Source organism: Triticum urartu, chromosome 1, assembly GCF_003073215.2.
Source record: "Triticum urartu cultivar G1812 chromosome 1, Tu2.1, whole genome shotgun sequence".
Lineage (NCBI taxonomy): Eukaryota > Viridiplantae > Streptophyta > Magnoliopsida > Poales > Poaceae > Triticum > Triticum urartu.
Window position 1 is genome coordinate 568,992,328 of NC_053022.1, and position 14,244 is coordinate 569,006,571.

The window sequence follows — 14,244 nt, forward strand, 5'->3', positions numbered from 1 at the left end:
GTTTATGTGTGTATGTACGAGTGTATGCATTTGTATTGTGTTCGGAAAAGAAAACAATATACCTACCTTTTGAGGTACCTGCAACGTGCAGTGATGCGTGGAACCTTCGTGCATACGTGTTCCCATCCATGTGATTGCCGGCGTGCCACTTGCACGGATCGATTTGCAGATCCTCTGTCTGTCCTACTCGCCATGTGTATATATACGGCAGCCACAACGGGATACACATACATCCACGACGAACCACCTCCTGCTGGCAGCGTTGTGTTTTGCTCTGGAGAGCTTGTGCCGACGGTCGAGAGACAGGGAGAGTTGTTGCCATGGCGTCCAGAGAGAACAGCATCCAGATAGCAGGGGTACTGGACGGCGAGGCAGGGTGTGCTCTGTCCCCGGAGCCGCTTCTCGTTGGTGTCCCGTCGCGGGCCGCCGGCGCTAGTGAGCTAGCTCATGCCGCTTTTTTTATGGAGGCCACCGTTGTCGTCGGCGGCGCCAGGAAGCTGACCATCAAGGACGCGGCCGCGGCTGCTCACGCTGAGACGCCGTGCTTGCCGGGCTCGCCGTCGGGGCTCTACCTCTCTCAGGCGCAGCTTGGCCTGCCGACGTCAATCCGCGCGTGCAACCCCGAAATGGGCGAGAATCGGGTGCTGCCGAGCGATTCAAAGCTCGAAGGTCACATCACTGCCGAGCCGCGGCTGATGAAGCAGACCCAGCACCACTCGTGGAGATCCCTGGTAGGCGGCGGCGAGGCACCAGCGCTGCTGCGGAGCGACAGCACGCGGGAGCTGGACCGCCGGTTTGATCACTTCAAGACCTTCTCGGGCCGCCTCGACCGGCAGCTCTCCAGCCTCCGAGGTCTGCAGCATGGCCTGCCGCCAGTTGACATCGAGCATGGTGCCGCGCCCAATACCTCCGGTGAGGACACCGACGAGGAAAACATAGTCCCTTCAGCCGATCGCTACTTCGCCGCCCTCGAAGGCCCCGAGCTCGAGACCCTTCGGGTAGGTATACCACATAAACCTCTGCACATAAACCGTGCCGTATTCCGCATTCCACCCAAATTTTCACCTTATTATAACAACTTAACAAGCATCATAGCCAGTCTCTGACAAAAGTGTGGGCATGCAGTCAACGGAGGTGGCAGTGCTGCCTGAGGATGAGCAATGGCCGTTCCTTCTCCGGTTCCCGATTAGCGCGTTCGGGATGTGCCTTGGCATGAGCACCCAAGCGATGCTGTGGAAGACACTCGAGTCGGAGCACTCAACGGCATTCCTCCACGTGCACCCCACCGTCAACCACGTCCTCTGGTGGGCCTCTGTCGCCCTCACCGCCATCGTCTCCATCACCTACCTCCTCAAAGTTATCTTCTACTTCGAGGCCGTTCGCCGGGAGTTCCACCACCCAGTGCGTGTCAACTTCTTCTTTGCGCCTTGGATCGCTTGCCTCTTTCTCGTCAAGGGCGTGCCGCACCCGGTGTGGGAGATCCACCACATCGTGTGGTACCTCCTCATGGCTCCCATCCTCTGCCTCGACATTAAGATCTATGGCCAGTGGATGTCCAGCGGCGAGCGCCGACTCTCCAAGGTGGCTAACCCGTCCAACCACCTCGCTATCGTCGGCAACTTTGTCGGCGCGCTTCTCGGCTCCAGGATGGGCCTCCGAGAGCTGCCCATTTTCTTTTTCGCCATCGGCCTAGCACACTATGTTGTACTCTTCGTAACCCTCTACCAAAGGCTCCCCACCAACGTGCAACTACCCAAAGAGCTCCACCCGGTATTCTTCTTCTTTATCGCCGCGCCTAGCGTCGCCTCGATGGCCTGGGCGAGCATCTCCGGCGAGTTCAACGATGGAGCCAAGCTCCTTTATTTCATCTCGCTCTTCCTCTACATGTCGTTGGTGGTGCGCGTCAACCTCTTTCGGGGGTTCAGGTTCTCATTGTCGTGGTGGGCCTACACGTTCCCGATCACGAGTGTGGCCGTGGCAACAGTGTTGTATGCGTCAGAGGTGGACAATGTGCTAATGCGGGCACTAGCGGTCGGGTTGTCAGGGATTGCCGTTGTCACGATCACCGGTGTGTTGGCCACTACCGTGTACCATGCCTTCGTGCGCAAAGACCTCTTCCCTAATGATGTTTCCATCGCCATCATGCGGCGCAGGCCCAAAATCAGCAAGATCTTCGCGCATCTCCGCTCTTCTAGCTCGGACATCAAGAAGCTCAACCTCTCCATCCCTAGTTCAAATTCCAATTCCAAGAACGACACGTACTCCAGTGACTCATGTTCCAACTCCAGGATAAGCAACAACAGCGACGAGTCTCCGGTGTCACAAGGGCATGTATGAGCAGAGTGTTAGATGTCCGATGCACAATAGGGTGCAGGCATGCATATCTACCGCATAGATATTTCCTGTTTTTTCTTCGTTCTTTTTCATCTTTATATATTTGCTGCACATAGTGGTGGATTAGCAGCAATATCCTTGAGTAATTTGCATTGCCATGATGGTGATATTATTACGGATTTGCAGATAAATCTCACTTACTTTTATAAGTATGTATTTTCATTCACCGGATGTGCATATCTATATATCATCAATGTCCAATGTATGGCTGAGTGTGCAAGATGCACGATATATGCCTAGCGGTCTTATTTCATATTTCATTGCAGAGAGAATTAATACGTCCAATAGATAGGTACTACAAAATAAACAGGCAAGTAGAATTGTAATCTTATTAGTCATGTAGTCAAATGAATAAATTAAACAAAAGTTTCAATACACTAAGTTCCATTAATAAGAACTGGCAACTTAAGACTCGAAATATCAAGTTTCACTTTCGGTAACATATGAAAACCTTTTTTAGGTAGATAACCATACGTCTAGCAGTTCTATTCCCGTTGTAAGATTCAAGATCATAATATTTCATAGCACAATGAATTGATATTTCAAACAGATAGGTACTACAAACTAATGAAACAAGTAGAATAATACATACCAAAAACAAAAACATCAATGATCAGATTCAACTAATATTATAGATACAAGAACAAACAGCTATGGACAAGGAATATACATTAACAACAAACCTTTTTACCAGAATCGGATATAACTCTAGTAGTACTGTTGATATCGTTGACGTACTTCCGTTGATGCGAAGAACAACAAAATCTTGCTCCAGGATGGTTGTTCATGTAGGATGAGAGTGGACTAGAAGAACAGAGTGCTCGTCCCTGCTACTTGTCTATGTTAGTTTTTTTTGGCGGAATTGTATACGTTAGTTTCAGTAATTGTATGGTAGGCTACCCCACATGAATAGTTACACTACCCCACAAGGACAGGTATAGTGCTTCAATTTACAATGACATTACACAAATATATCAACTCTAATACAAGACCAAAATGCTAATCCACAGCCCACAATTTGCGTGTCCCCGCCCCCTGTGTGCTACAAATCCACTTCCATACTGATGCCCACCTTAAGGGCACTTCTAACCGATCCCCAATACGGCCATAAGCGAGTAAATTTTTCGGTTTACTCTCTTACGGCGGACCTAACCGATCCCCTAAAAATGTTAATGGATTATAATTGTTACTCCAACTCCCTATCCCCCCCCCAAGATTTCCTAAATATACGTCCATCGTCGCGGCCAAGTAAAACTCCCCTATCCGCTCTCCGCCCCTGCCGCGCCACCAATGACTCACGAGCCAACCGAAATGGATTATCCAACCCCACCCCCCCGCCCGCTCACCCGCGCCACTGGCGTCGGCTTTTCGCCTCCGGAAACCACCCACACGCTGCCGCCGGGGCCGGAAAAAGCTTGGAGATGACAAAGAACCATCGGGTCCAAGCTCCGCCTCCAATCGCGCCAATGGTGTCCGGGGTGGCCACCGCATCTCCGACAACGTCACGCCGCCCTCCCGCCGGACCTACCAAAGGCAAACAGGCTCGAAAGCCGACGCGACGGCAATGGCGTCGGCGCTTGCCGAGGCGGCCTCCATGAAAATGATGAAGAAGTGTGCGGCGGTGCCTCGTCCAAAGCCTATGCCTCGCGCGGCAACTCCAGCTACCCCTACAGCGACTGCACCGGCACGAGCAGTGGCCGCGACCGGCAACAAAAAACGCGACCGCTGAGTGCTCGATGAAATGCCAATTAAACCTCGCGATGGAGAAAGTTTAAGGCCGAGAAGCGTAGGCTTGCACTTGAGGAGGAGAGGATTCGTGATGCGAAGAAGGCCGAAGAGCGTGCTATCATGTTCATGAATTCAAACACAATGGGTTAAACCGCAAGAAAGTATTGGGTACTCACTCGTGGAGAAATCTTGGCCTCTCTTCAGAATGTTGGTGGTGGCCGAGGGGGTGGTGGTGATGGTGGCTGAGGGGGTGGTCATGGTGGTGGTGATGATGGTGGTGGTGGTGACTGTGGCCAGGGTGGTGGTGATTGTGGCCAGGGTGGTGGTGATGGTGGAGAGGATGTCGAGGTTGATTTCTTTGCCGAGGACGTCGTTTGAGTGATTGTGGACGAGAGGGTGATGGTGCATACTTTACTTGAACTTTTACTCCACTAATTTTTAGGAGATCAATTAGAAATGCCCTAATAAATGCATAAATGCAAGGCATTCGTCTGGAAAGGAACAAATCCTTATAGTGTGCATGCATGCATCCGCAAGCACACACATGAACGAAGAAGGCAAATGAAACTGGAAAGCTCTCATAGCAATAGTAACTTAGTAAGGAGTCAATTTCAACACAGGTGTCTGAAGTTGGCGAGAAAAATCAGTTTGATGTTAAAACTTGCGACATACATTGAACCGGTGACAAAACTTGGTTTTAATGTGCATCTACGATGCAAATCACGTTTGTATACGCAAATGAAGCTGACAAGGCATGCCACATACCGGCGACCTTGACCTAAAATGCGGTCCATGCTAGCCATCCCTCCAAATTTGGCTTCATGTCTAACTGGGATAGACGAACTTAATTACCATATACGAGCACGAAAATCGGGCTTAAATGGGCAGCAGCATCCGCGGACCATTTTTCACATGATATTTTTTATTCATAAATACTAATAAAATTCATATTTATTATTTTAATTTTAGATTGTTCTTTAAATTACGTGAACATTATTATAAATAATAATATGTCTCGTAAAGAGAATACACGAATGTTTTTTGTGAACACATTAATATAGCCTAAAACTAAATGAATATATTTTGAATACATTAATAATATTTTTATACTTAAAGACATTTATTATAATTCATAAATATTGTTTCAATTATATGTTTTTAGATAACATGTGAATGTTTTTGGAATAAAATGAACATTCTTTTAAATAAGAACAATTTTTATAATTCCAAATATTTCTTTTAAACCAGGCATAACCCCTTTCCATTATTGTGACATAATGGAAATACATCAGTCCAGAGAAAGAGATAGGAGAGGGGAGAGCGGGTTCGGGCATCGTCGGGAAACCCACTGTAAGCACTCGCCATCGAGATTACCCACTGCAGGACGAAAAACTTGGCGACACCATATATCAGTTTAACTAGGCACAACAGCCCCTACATCCACCATAAACGAGATGGGTTGCGGTGAACATTTGTATGAATATTATTATTAATTTAGATATTTTTACAGAATTCTAGGAAAGGAAGAAAAACTAACATCTGCAAATGGGCCGCGGTGACTGCTGCACACTTAAGCCTTATGTGCGTGTTCGTTTATACTCAGCCCATTTCCTAAAAAAACATTTATATTCATCCATTAAGGATACAAATCGTATTTGGACCGAGAGTGATGATACTTGGTGTCAGGGGCGGACCCAGCATTGGGCCAAGCCCAGGGCCCATGCTGTTACAGTTCCTCTACAGTGTCCCTACAGTGCGCGATTTCTTACAGTCAACGAAGTAATTCATCACCTGGACCAGCCCCCCCCCCCCACCGCCGCCCCCCCCGGCCTGGGTCCTGGATCCGCCACTGCTTGGTGTGGTGGCCGACCTGGCCAGCCTGATAGGAACAGGTCGTGTGTTCGATCCTGTGCACAGTAATATTTTGCGTCCCAATTTCCGCCCTGACTGGAGGGGCCCAAGTGCCGTAGTGACGTTTCATTTGTTTTTCAAGAAAATTTTTTTGAGTGTCTTTTGTGAGTAAAATAAAATTCCGGGGGGTTTCACAAAAAACCGAGGCACACGCCCTTGCATGTGCCTTCCGGTCATTGACACTGGGTCCCACGTCATGTTGGCGAGCCTCGTCATCATTATATGCGTATACAAACGCGATTAGCACCGTAGATGAACGCCCAAGCCAAGTTTTGTCATCGGTTCAATGGATGCCACAAATTTTAGCACCAAACCGACTTTCCTCGTCAAGTTCAGACACCTGTGATGTAATTGACTCAATAGTAAGCAACATAAAATTTCAAAAGATTTTTTTGTTGTCTGCATGGTCTGACATGAAACAGGATCACGATCAGCTAGAGTTGAAGTGTTGCATTCCAAAAGAAAAATAAAGTTGAACACTGTGGAATAAATTCAAATCCAATACCTTGTCGTGCGGCTGAACACTTGGGAAGGTTAGGTATCACTCTACATAGTCGATCCATTATTGCCAGGAAGAGAAAACATCATAAATATATGTGGAGGTAACTGCGGTACCTGGCACTTACATAGCCGATTTATTAAGATGGTGCTACACACACACACTTACTAGTAAGTTAAGTGATTGAGCATGCAATGCAACTAAAATATAAACAAGAGGGCAACTTGGACTAGCAACATATACGTAGAAGGCAAAGAGCAGTCGCAATTTGCAAGTAGTGCGTCACTCGCCGAGCTGCTTTCCGAGATTGTCCACGTCCAACAGAAACTGGGCAAACGACGCCCGCGACGAGCCCCCTTCCCCCAGCGCCGCCTCGGCCTCTTCCCTGCGAGCAGCCGCCCGGGCCCTGAGCTGCCTCCCATCCCCGCCCTCAATCACCAGCCTCACCTTGGCCTCCACCTCCTCTGCCTTGACAAAACCTGCCATGTATCCCTCCAGCTCCACGGCGACGCCCATGTCCTCCGTCATGCACACCTTGTTCATCTTCTGCTCCGCCTCCAGCGGCAGGCACAGCATCGGCACCCCGGCCGCAACGGCCTCCAGCACCGAGTTCCATCCGCAGTGCGTCACGAACGCGCCCGTCGCGCGGTGGCGGAGCACGTCCGCCTGCGGCGCCCATGACTTGACGACGAGGCCCCTGCCCTTGGTCCGCTCCAGGAACCCTTGAGGAAGCAGCGCGTCAAGGTCCGGCTCGGGGCGCACCTCCAAGTATTTCTTCGGGTTGTTGCTTCCGGCCGGGTTGCGCACGGACCACAGGAACCGCTGCCCAGACCGCTCCAACCCAACGGCCATCTCCTTGAGCTGCTCCGCCGAGAGCGTGCCCATGCTCCCGAAACAGAGGAACACGACGCTGCGGTCGGGCTGCGCATCGAGCCACTCAAGGCACTCGTTCCTCTCTGCTTTGTCGGAGGCATCCTTGGCGCCCTTGCTGACCAACGGCCCGACGCAGTAGATCGGACGCAGCTTCCTGCCGGGGAGGTCCATGAGAGACTGCACCGCCCGGCTCTCCAATGACTCAAACGTGTTCACCATAACGCCCATGGTCTCCGTGTTGCGCTTCCAGACGTCTGTCATGGCCTTGCACATCTCATCCTCGGGGTGCTCCAGCAGCTCCTTGATGAGATGAGACGCTGGCATCGGCGGGACGCCGAGGAAATCGAGGGGCATGTCCCCGAGTTCCTTCAAGCCCGTCTGCCTGCCGGCGATCACTGCCGGGACCTGGGTTAGGACCGACAGGCACGAGGCGCCCCCGACGAAGAACGTGTAGACCGGGACGCCGAGCTTCACGCAGACGTCGGTGGCGTGGACGCAGAACATGTCGAGGATAACAGAGTGCAAGCTCTTCCGGGGGATGCCACGGAGGAACGCTTCCAACCGCTCGTTATAATCGTGCAAGAGCTGGAGCATGAGTAGGAAAGGGTGCTTGCCGGAGGCGGCAAAGTCTGGCGCAGGGAGGGGCGGGAGGACATGGAAGGAGATGAAAGGGTTGGAGGCGGCGATGCGCTCGATGGCGGTGGCGGCGGAGTCTGTCGACTTGAAAGGCGGCTCGACGAGCACCACGGTGACGTCGTAGCCGTGCTTGAGGAAGACGTTGGCGAGCTCCGTCATGGGGCCAACGTGGCCGACGCCGGCGCCGGGGTACATCACCACGGTCTGCTTCATCTCGAACCTAAGCAAAGTGGGTGGACTGCAATGTTTTCAGAATATGTTTTGCAGGTGGCACTGGCACTGGCAAAAGGTGGAAATAGTTGTGGTCGTGCCTCGGGTAAGTAATTTGTGGTGGTTCTGGTTCGGGACTTCACGTCGTCAAGATGATGTTTCCTGGTAGCAGCCTGGGCAATTGGGGTACCTTGCCGAGGAAGCATATGCGTATATGCACATGGGTGACATGGCAGAGGTTTGAATCAGTCTCTTTTGTAACACAAGGAGGTTTTTCTTAGATTATAGCTCTTTTTTTTTTAAGTAATGTTACACGTACAAACGAGTTACAAGGCGGCTCACCCTTTCTGAAAATCAGGTGTGGGTGGGGGAGGCAAGTTTATGATTGGTTAGTAGATGAAAAAAATTCCAGTCAACGTGTAATTACGTGTAACTCTTTGTATGTTTAATATTATTGTTTTTTTAGTCCAACTTAGATTATAGCTGAAGGTTCATTTTGATGGAGCTACAGCGAGTCCACTGGTCAAAGTCGTCGAATCTCGGTCCACATAGATATGCAGGGACGTTTTTGAATGTCTTGCCTTCTGACAATGACTTGTACAGTAGTAACTTTGTGAGAGCAGCCCGTTTTTGACAAGTCTGGCCAGATAAACACCCCAATAGCTTTCAAGAGGAAATTGAGCGCTACGCTTCTTCCCCCAAACTATTTTGTCGGCTAATCTATAGCTAATGCTTCACTTAACCGGGGTTAAACACCATGCTGAGCTTCTGCAGTTTATCTTTCTCCGTGTGCCAATTTCAAAGTTCTAATTATTTTCAACCCGTGACACACAAAATTCACTCAAGCCTTTACACACATAATCACAGTATTATTCTACATGTAGTATAGATTGCACTCATATTTTACACTAAACAAATATATGTGGGATTTTTAATACATTGGAGGTCCCACTTCTATCTGCGTCACATAAGTAACGCAGACTTCGCTTGCACGGCTAGAGGTTACTTTCAAACATTTATTTACTACTCCCTTCGTTCTTAAATATTTGTCTTTTTAAAAATTTTAAATGAGGTATCACATGTATATAGACATATTTTAAAGTGTAGATTCTACCAATGTTCTGAAAACGGGGTCCCCAGACTTGCCTGCCTGCGACCCATGGCGTGGCTCCACCAGCGACCTCGTACGGCTCATCTTCACCAGCAAACACTCAAGACCCTCGCGAGGGACCATGCCTCGCGAGGCGGACAACGCAAGACCTCCTCAGGGATGGCCTCACCAGGCTGGCTCGGGATGGGTGAAAAGATCAAGGCGAGGGGCACCTCATGAGGTTTCTGTACGCAAGTCATGACGACTGGCGCCAGACGGACGCCAGGGCGCGCAGTGTCCTCGTTTCCTCTTTGGTGCTAAAGGGGCAAGCGCAGGAGAGAAGTTCGGAGGCACCAGGCAAAGGTTTCCATATCGATGCAATAAGACCAAGACCAGAAGGACGGCAGGACGGAGGTCACCGTGGAGCCCAAGACGACATCACCACCAGAGCCTTGGCAGGCGAAGACTACTTTTGTCAGGATAGCTTGTACTAGTTGTCTCCCTTCGAATTTGGCCGTTGTGGGATCTCTTCTTGCTCAATATTTGGAAAGAGGACCAGGGTCTCTATAAATAGGGCTAGCCACCACCATAGAAAGGGGGGAACCTATATCGAATCCATAGCACCCCAACCACTCGAGTTCACCAAGCACAAGAACACTTCTCCTCGCGAGGCTGTTCTTCCATTGTAACTGTTCATCCTCAGCCCAAGAGGCAATCCACCATACCACACTGGAGTAGGATATTAATCACAACGGTGGCCCGAACCAGTATAAATCTTGTGTCTCATGTTCTTTGGGTTCGTTGAGTTAGGCCGTGAGATCGTAGAGTGTGCGAGCTAGAGAGGGGGAGAGATCTTTATGCGCACACCAGTGTTCAAACCTCAAGGGTTTTGCCGGAATCCGAAATCCGACATTTGACGCGCCAGGTAGGGGTGCACCGAACCTTTCCTCTTCATCGGTCCACGCTTCACCGCTTCGCCAAGTTCATGGCCGACGCTCGCCGGGCCCGCGCTGAGCGCCGGGCCGCTCTCGCCACCCGTGTCGCCTAGACCGCCCCTGTCGGCGGACCTCCCCGTCGTTCTCCGTCACCCACCGCAAACGCTGCCACCGGCCCGGCGGCAAACGAGCAACAAGCCTCTTCACTGCACCCCTCTGTGCGGCGAGACGGTCGCACGGCCACCCCGTCGCTGACTCCGGCCGTCTCATCATCTCACGCTCGCCGCACCCCCGCGGACGCGCAGGCCGCGCTGCTCATGGCACGCGAGCTCCTGTGCTACCGTCCGGTCGACGACCTCTACGAGGACTAGTTGGACCGCATCGCCGAGCTCGTTAGCGCCGCGGGGGGCTCTCCTGCAGCATCCCTCTCACTGCCTCGCCCGTCCCCGGATGTGGGCGATGTGGCTCACGGAGCACCTTCGCCCCCTCAGCACCAAGATGGTGCCCTCGCGTCGAGGCGTGCGGCTCATGGAGCGCCTCAGCCTCCCTCGCGTCCAGGCGGCGTCCTCGCCCCAAGATGCGCGGCCCAACGGCGTGATCCTTCGTGCCGTGTGCCCGTTCACGAAGAAAGAAGTTGCCAGGAGGTTCCCCATCCGCAAGAAGACGCTTCACCGCTTCCAGCACCACCACGTCAGGATCGCTTGCTGCGACAGTGCCATGTGCCACTTGCCATGGCAGCGCAGGGACGCCAAGGTCAAGCTCCGCCTCCACGATGAGCCCCGGTGGCCACGGCGGTCTGCCGCGCCTTCACTCCAGAGCTGCGTAGCATCGTCTGGCCGGGCAAGTTCAAGCCGGATCCGCCTCCTCGCTACAACGGCACCCCCGACCCTACGGAGTTTCTACAGCTCTACGAGCTGAGCATCGAAGCGGCCAACGGCGACGAAAAGGTCATGGTGAACTGGTTTCCCATGGCTCTCAAGGACGGCGCCCACTCATGGCTCTTGAACCTGCCCCAGGCTCGATTTCCTCCTGGGATGAGATGCGCAGCCACTTCATCGCCAACTTCCAGGGCACTCACGACTGTCCCTCGGTCGTGGGTGACCTGCGCCGCATCAAGCAACAACCGGGAGAAACCCTGCAGAAATACATCCAGCGCTTCAACATCGCGTGTATCAAGATCCCCAAGGTGACGGACGAGGCCATCATCTCAGCGTTTTCCGACGGCGTCCGCGACGTCAAGATGAAGGAGGAGCTCGCCATTCATGAGGAGCTGTGCACGACCTTGGAGCTGTTCAACATAGCAACCAAGTGTGAAAGGGCTGAGGAGGGGCGTCTCTCTCTCCTCGAGCTCCCTGCTGCGGATCCAGAGGAGAAGAAGGCCAAGGTCAAGGACGTGAAGCGCAATGGAGTGGCTGTACTCACAGTAGAACTGGACACCAAGCGTGGCCGAGATCTCCCCGAGTCGTCCAAGGGCGGCCGCACGTTCTGCGCCTTCCACAACGTGCGCACGCACAACACCAACGATTGTCAAGAGCTCAAGGCCATTCGAGATGGACGCTTCGGTCGACGCCCCGAGCGCAACGACCGGGGCTATGGCCGAGGAGGTGGACGAGGTGGAGGACATTGGGACGACCGTGGGCCCCGCCAAGAGTGGCGCGACCAGCCCCACAAGGATCGTTGGTAGGACCAGCCTCGTGAGGGCGCCTGGAGGGACCAGCCTCGTGAGGATCGTCGTCAGGGCAACCCTGGTCTCCCTCCGCTGCCGCCGCCAAGAAGGAATGATGACCACCAACAGGAAGAAGGGGCTGAGGGCTTCCAGGAGCCGCGCGCCATTGCCTGCATCTTTGGTGGCGCTCAGGCCCCAGCCTCCCAGCGCATCTTCATGCAGTTCTCCCGCGAAGTGAATGCAGCCCTCCCCAAGCTCAAGGCTGCACACTCGCTTAGGTGGTCCAAGTACGCCATCACCTTTAGCTCGGCGGACCAGCTCAAATGCGTGGCAACCACTGACGTCCTCCCGATGCTTTATTCACCCGTCATCAGCAATGTCCAAGTCACCAAGACCCTCATTGATGGCGGTGCAGGACTCAGTGTCCTGTCCGTCGAGACGTTCGACGACCTCCAAGTGCCGTACGATTAGCTCCAGCTCACCAAGCCTTTCTCAGGAGTGACAGGCGGCTCCACCACCCCGATAGGGCAAGTTCGCCTCACTGTCACCTTCGATCAGCGTGACAACTACCACACCGAGCTCATCGCCTTCGATGTCGCCCACATCCGCCCACCGTACAATGCCATCCTTGGGTACCCAACACTGACCAAATTCATGGCAGTCACCCACCATGGCTACAACGTCCTCAAGATGCCAGGAAGCGACATAATCATCATGGTCCCTTGTGAAGAAAGAGACGCGGTGTGCTCCCTCGAGCGCGCCTTCCAGGCCGCATCAATCAAAGACCCTGACAGCGCGGGCGTGCAGTACCCTTCTGAGGCCAACCCCAAGAAGAAGAAGCAGCTACACCGCCCTGGGCTTCAAGGGAGCAGCACCTCCAATGGCGCCACCTCAGGATACGCGCCAGTGCCTGGGGAGCCACCCTCCCTCGCATAGGGAGGCGCGCCCAGCGCCCTGCTCGGGCAGGGCTCGGGGGCTCTCTTCCGAAGGGCCTCGGACCTGGCCAACATCACGAGGGAGGCGCTCGGGCACCACGTGGAGGCATGCTTCACGGCACGTTTCCCTCAGGAGGACACCAGGCGAGGAGCGCCCGACGCTCAGGAGTTCATCACCAAGGCATCTCAGGAGCTTCAGGAAGCAAGAGCAATACGTGGCGACCACCACCCACCTGGCGTCGTTCCCCACCCAGGCGAGGGTGGTGAGTTGCGCGTCTGCATCGACATCCCAGGGCTCAACAGGGCCGCATCTCAGGAGCGCTTCTAGCCTTCACGTGCTGGCCGGTGTGAGGGCCCGCCTCACAGCTATGTTCGCATGCCGTTCAACCTGCCGAGCGTGGTTGCCGCCTTCCAGCGCAATCTGTGGAGCGTCCTGGCAGGTCAGGAGGCCAGGCACCACGCGGTCCTGGCAGAGATGGCGATGGTCCTCCGGAGGCCACCTGAGCCTCTAGAGCCTCCCGAGGCTTAGGGTCTCGGCGGCTCGTGAGGAGCAACTTCTTTGCTACGTGTCTTCAGCTACCCCGACACTCCTTCGGCACCCAAACCAGGTGACATCTTTCCTAGTTCATTCAGTTGGGAGAGCCCCTTGGGCTGCATCATCCTCAGGCCGCGTGGGTCCGTCCCTGCGGCATGTATCCGCTTGCATCTTTAGTTCACTCTGCTGGGAGCGCTCCTCGGGCTGCATCAACCCAGGCCGCTCGGGTCCAACCCAGTGGCATGTATCATTCTCGCATCTACCTAAGCCAGTTGCTTTTCATGCATAATCTATCTATGGTTATCACCTGCTTGATTGTCACCCACCATGGGAGCCGCGCGCCGATTGTCTTTCTTCAGGATCCTTCGCATAAGAAGGCTAGGCATGGCGTCTGTGCTCGGGCCTGTCCCTGCAGCGTCGATAAATCCAACGGCTGAGCTCTGTCTGGCGGGCCGGCCCCGTTCACGTCACCTCCTGGGGCGTTGGTTCTTGGCCTTCTCGTACGATAGCCTCAAGAAATCCACTCGGCGCAGGTTGTCTAACCATCTTGCAGGAACGCCGCAGCCATCAAGAACCAAGACCAGGCGCAACCCGCCTTGAGGTAGGGCCTCGTGAATCCCATGGTGGCTCACGAGTGCCCAGATACACCTCGTCTAGCCCTGCCGTGCAAGCCATGTGTCAAGGCGGGGCTGTACATGCCCCGGGGGCTCTCCGCAGTAGGGAGTCCCCTCCCACGTACCAGTGGAAGCACCATGCTCCGTGCTGGTAGTCGACACTGCCAAGGAGCGGCTATGCCCGTGCAAGTGCGGAAGCGCCATGGCCCGTCCTGGTG

General features: G+C 53.5%; 2 protein-coding genes across 2 annotated transcripts; one reads left to right on the forward strand and one right to left on the reverse strand.

Moving 5' to 3' along the window:
- The first annotated feature begins 246 nt into the window (after positions 1–246).
- LOC125540019 (S-type anion channel SLAH2-like) lies at positions 247–2,560 on the forward strand. Its single transcript, XM_048703589.1, has 2 exons — positions 247–998; positions 1,126–2,560. Exons 1-2 carry the CDS (start codon positions 321–323, stop codon positions 2,335–2,337), a joined length of 1,890 nt encoding a protein of 629 aa, XP_048559546.1. The 5' UTR covers positions 247–320; the 3' UTR covers positions 2,338–2,560.
- Positions 2,561–6,567: 4,007 nt separating this feature from the next.
- On the reverse strand, positions 6,568–8,400 carry LOC125531366 (UDP-glycosyltransferase 88A1-like). Its single transcript, XM_048695783.1, has one exon. The coding sequence runs from the start codon at positions 8,252–8,254 to the stop codon at positions 6,815–6,817; it is 1,440 nt and encodes a 479-aa protein (XP_048551740.1). The 5' UTR covers positions 8,255–8,400; the 3' UTR covers positions 6,568–6,814.
- Between the last annotated feature and the right edge of the window lie 5,844 nt (positions 8,401–14,244).

Coding starts and splice junctions, on each gene's coding strand:
- LOC125540019 (XM_048703589.1), top strand. CDS start 321: ATGGCGTCCAGAGAGAACAGCATCCAGATAGCAGGGGTACTGGACGGC. Junction 999..1,125: donor CCGAGCTCGAGACCCTTCGG/GTAGGTATACCA, acceptor GTGGGCATGCAG/TCAACGGAGGTGGCAGTGCT.
- LOC125531366 (XM_048695783.1), bottom strand. CDS start 8,254: ATGAAGCAGACCGTGGTGATGTACCCCGGCGCCGGCGTCGGCCACGTT.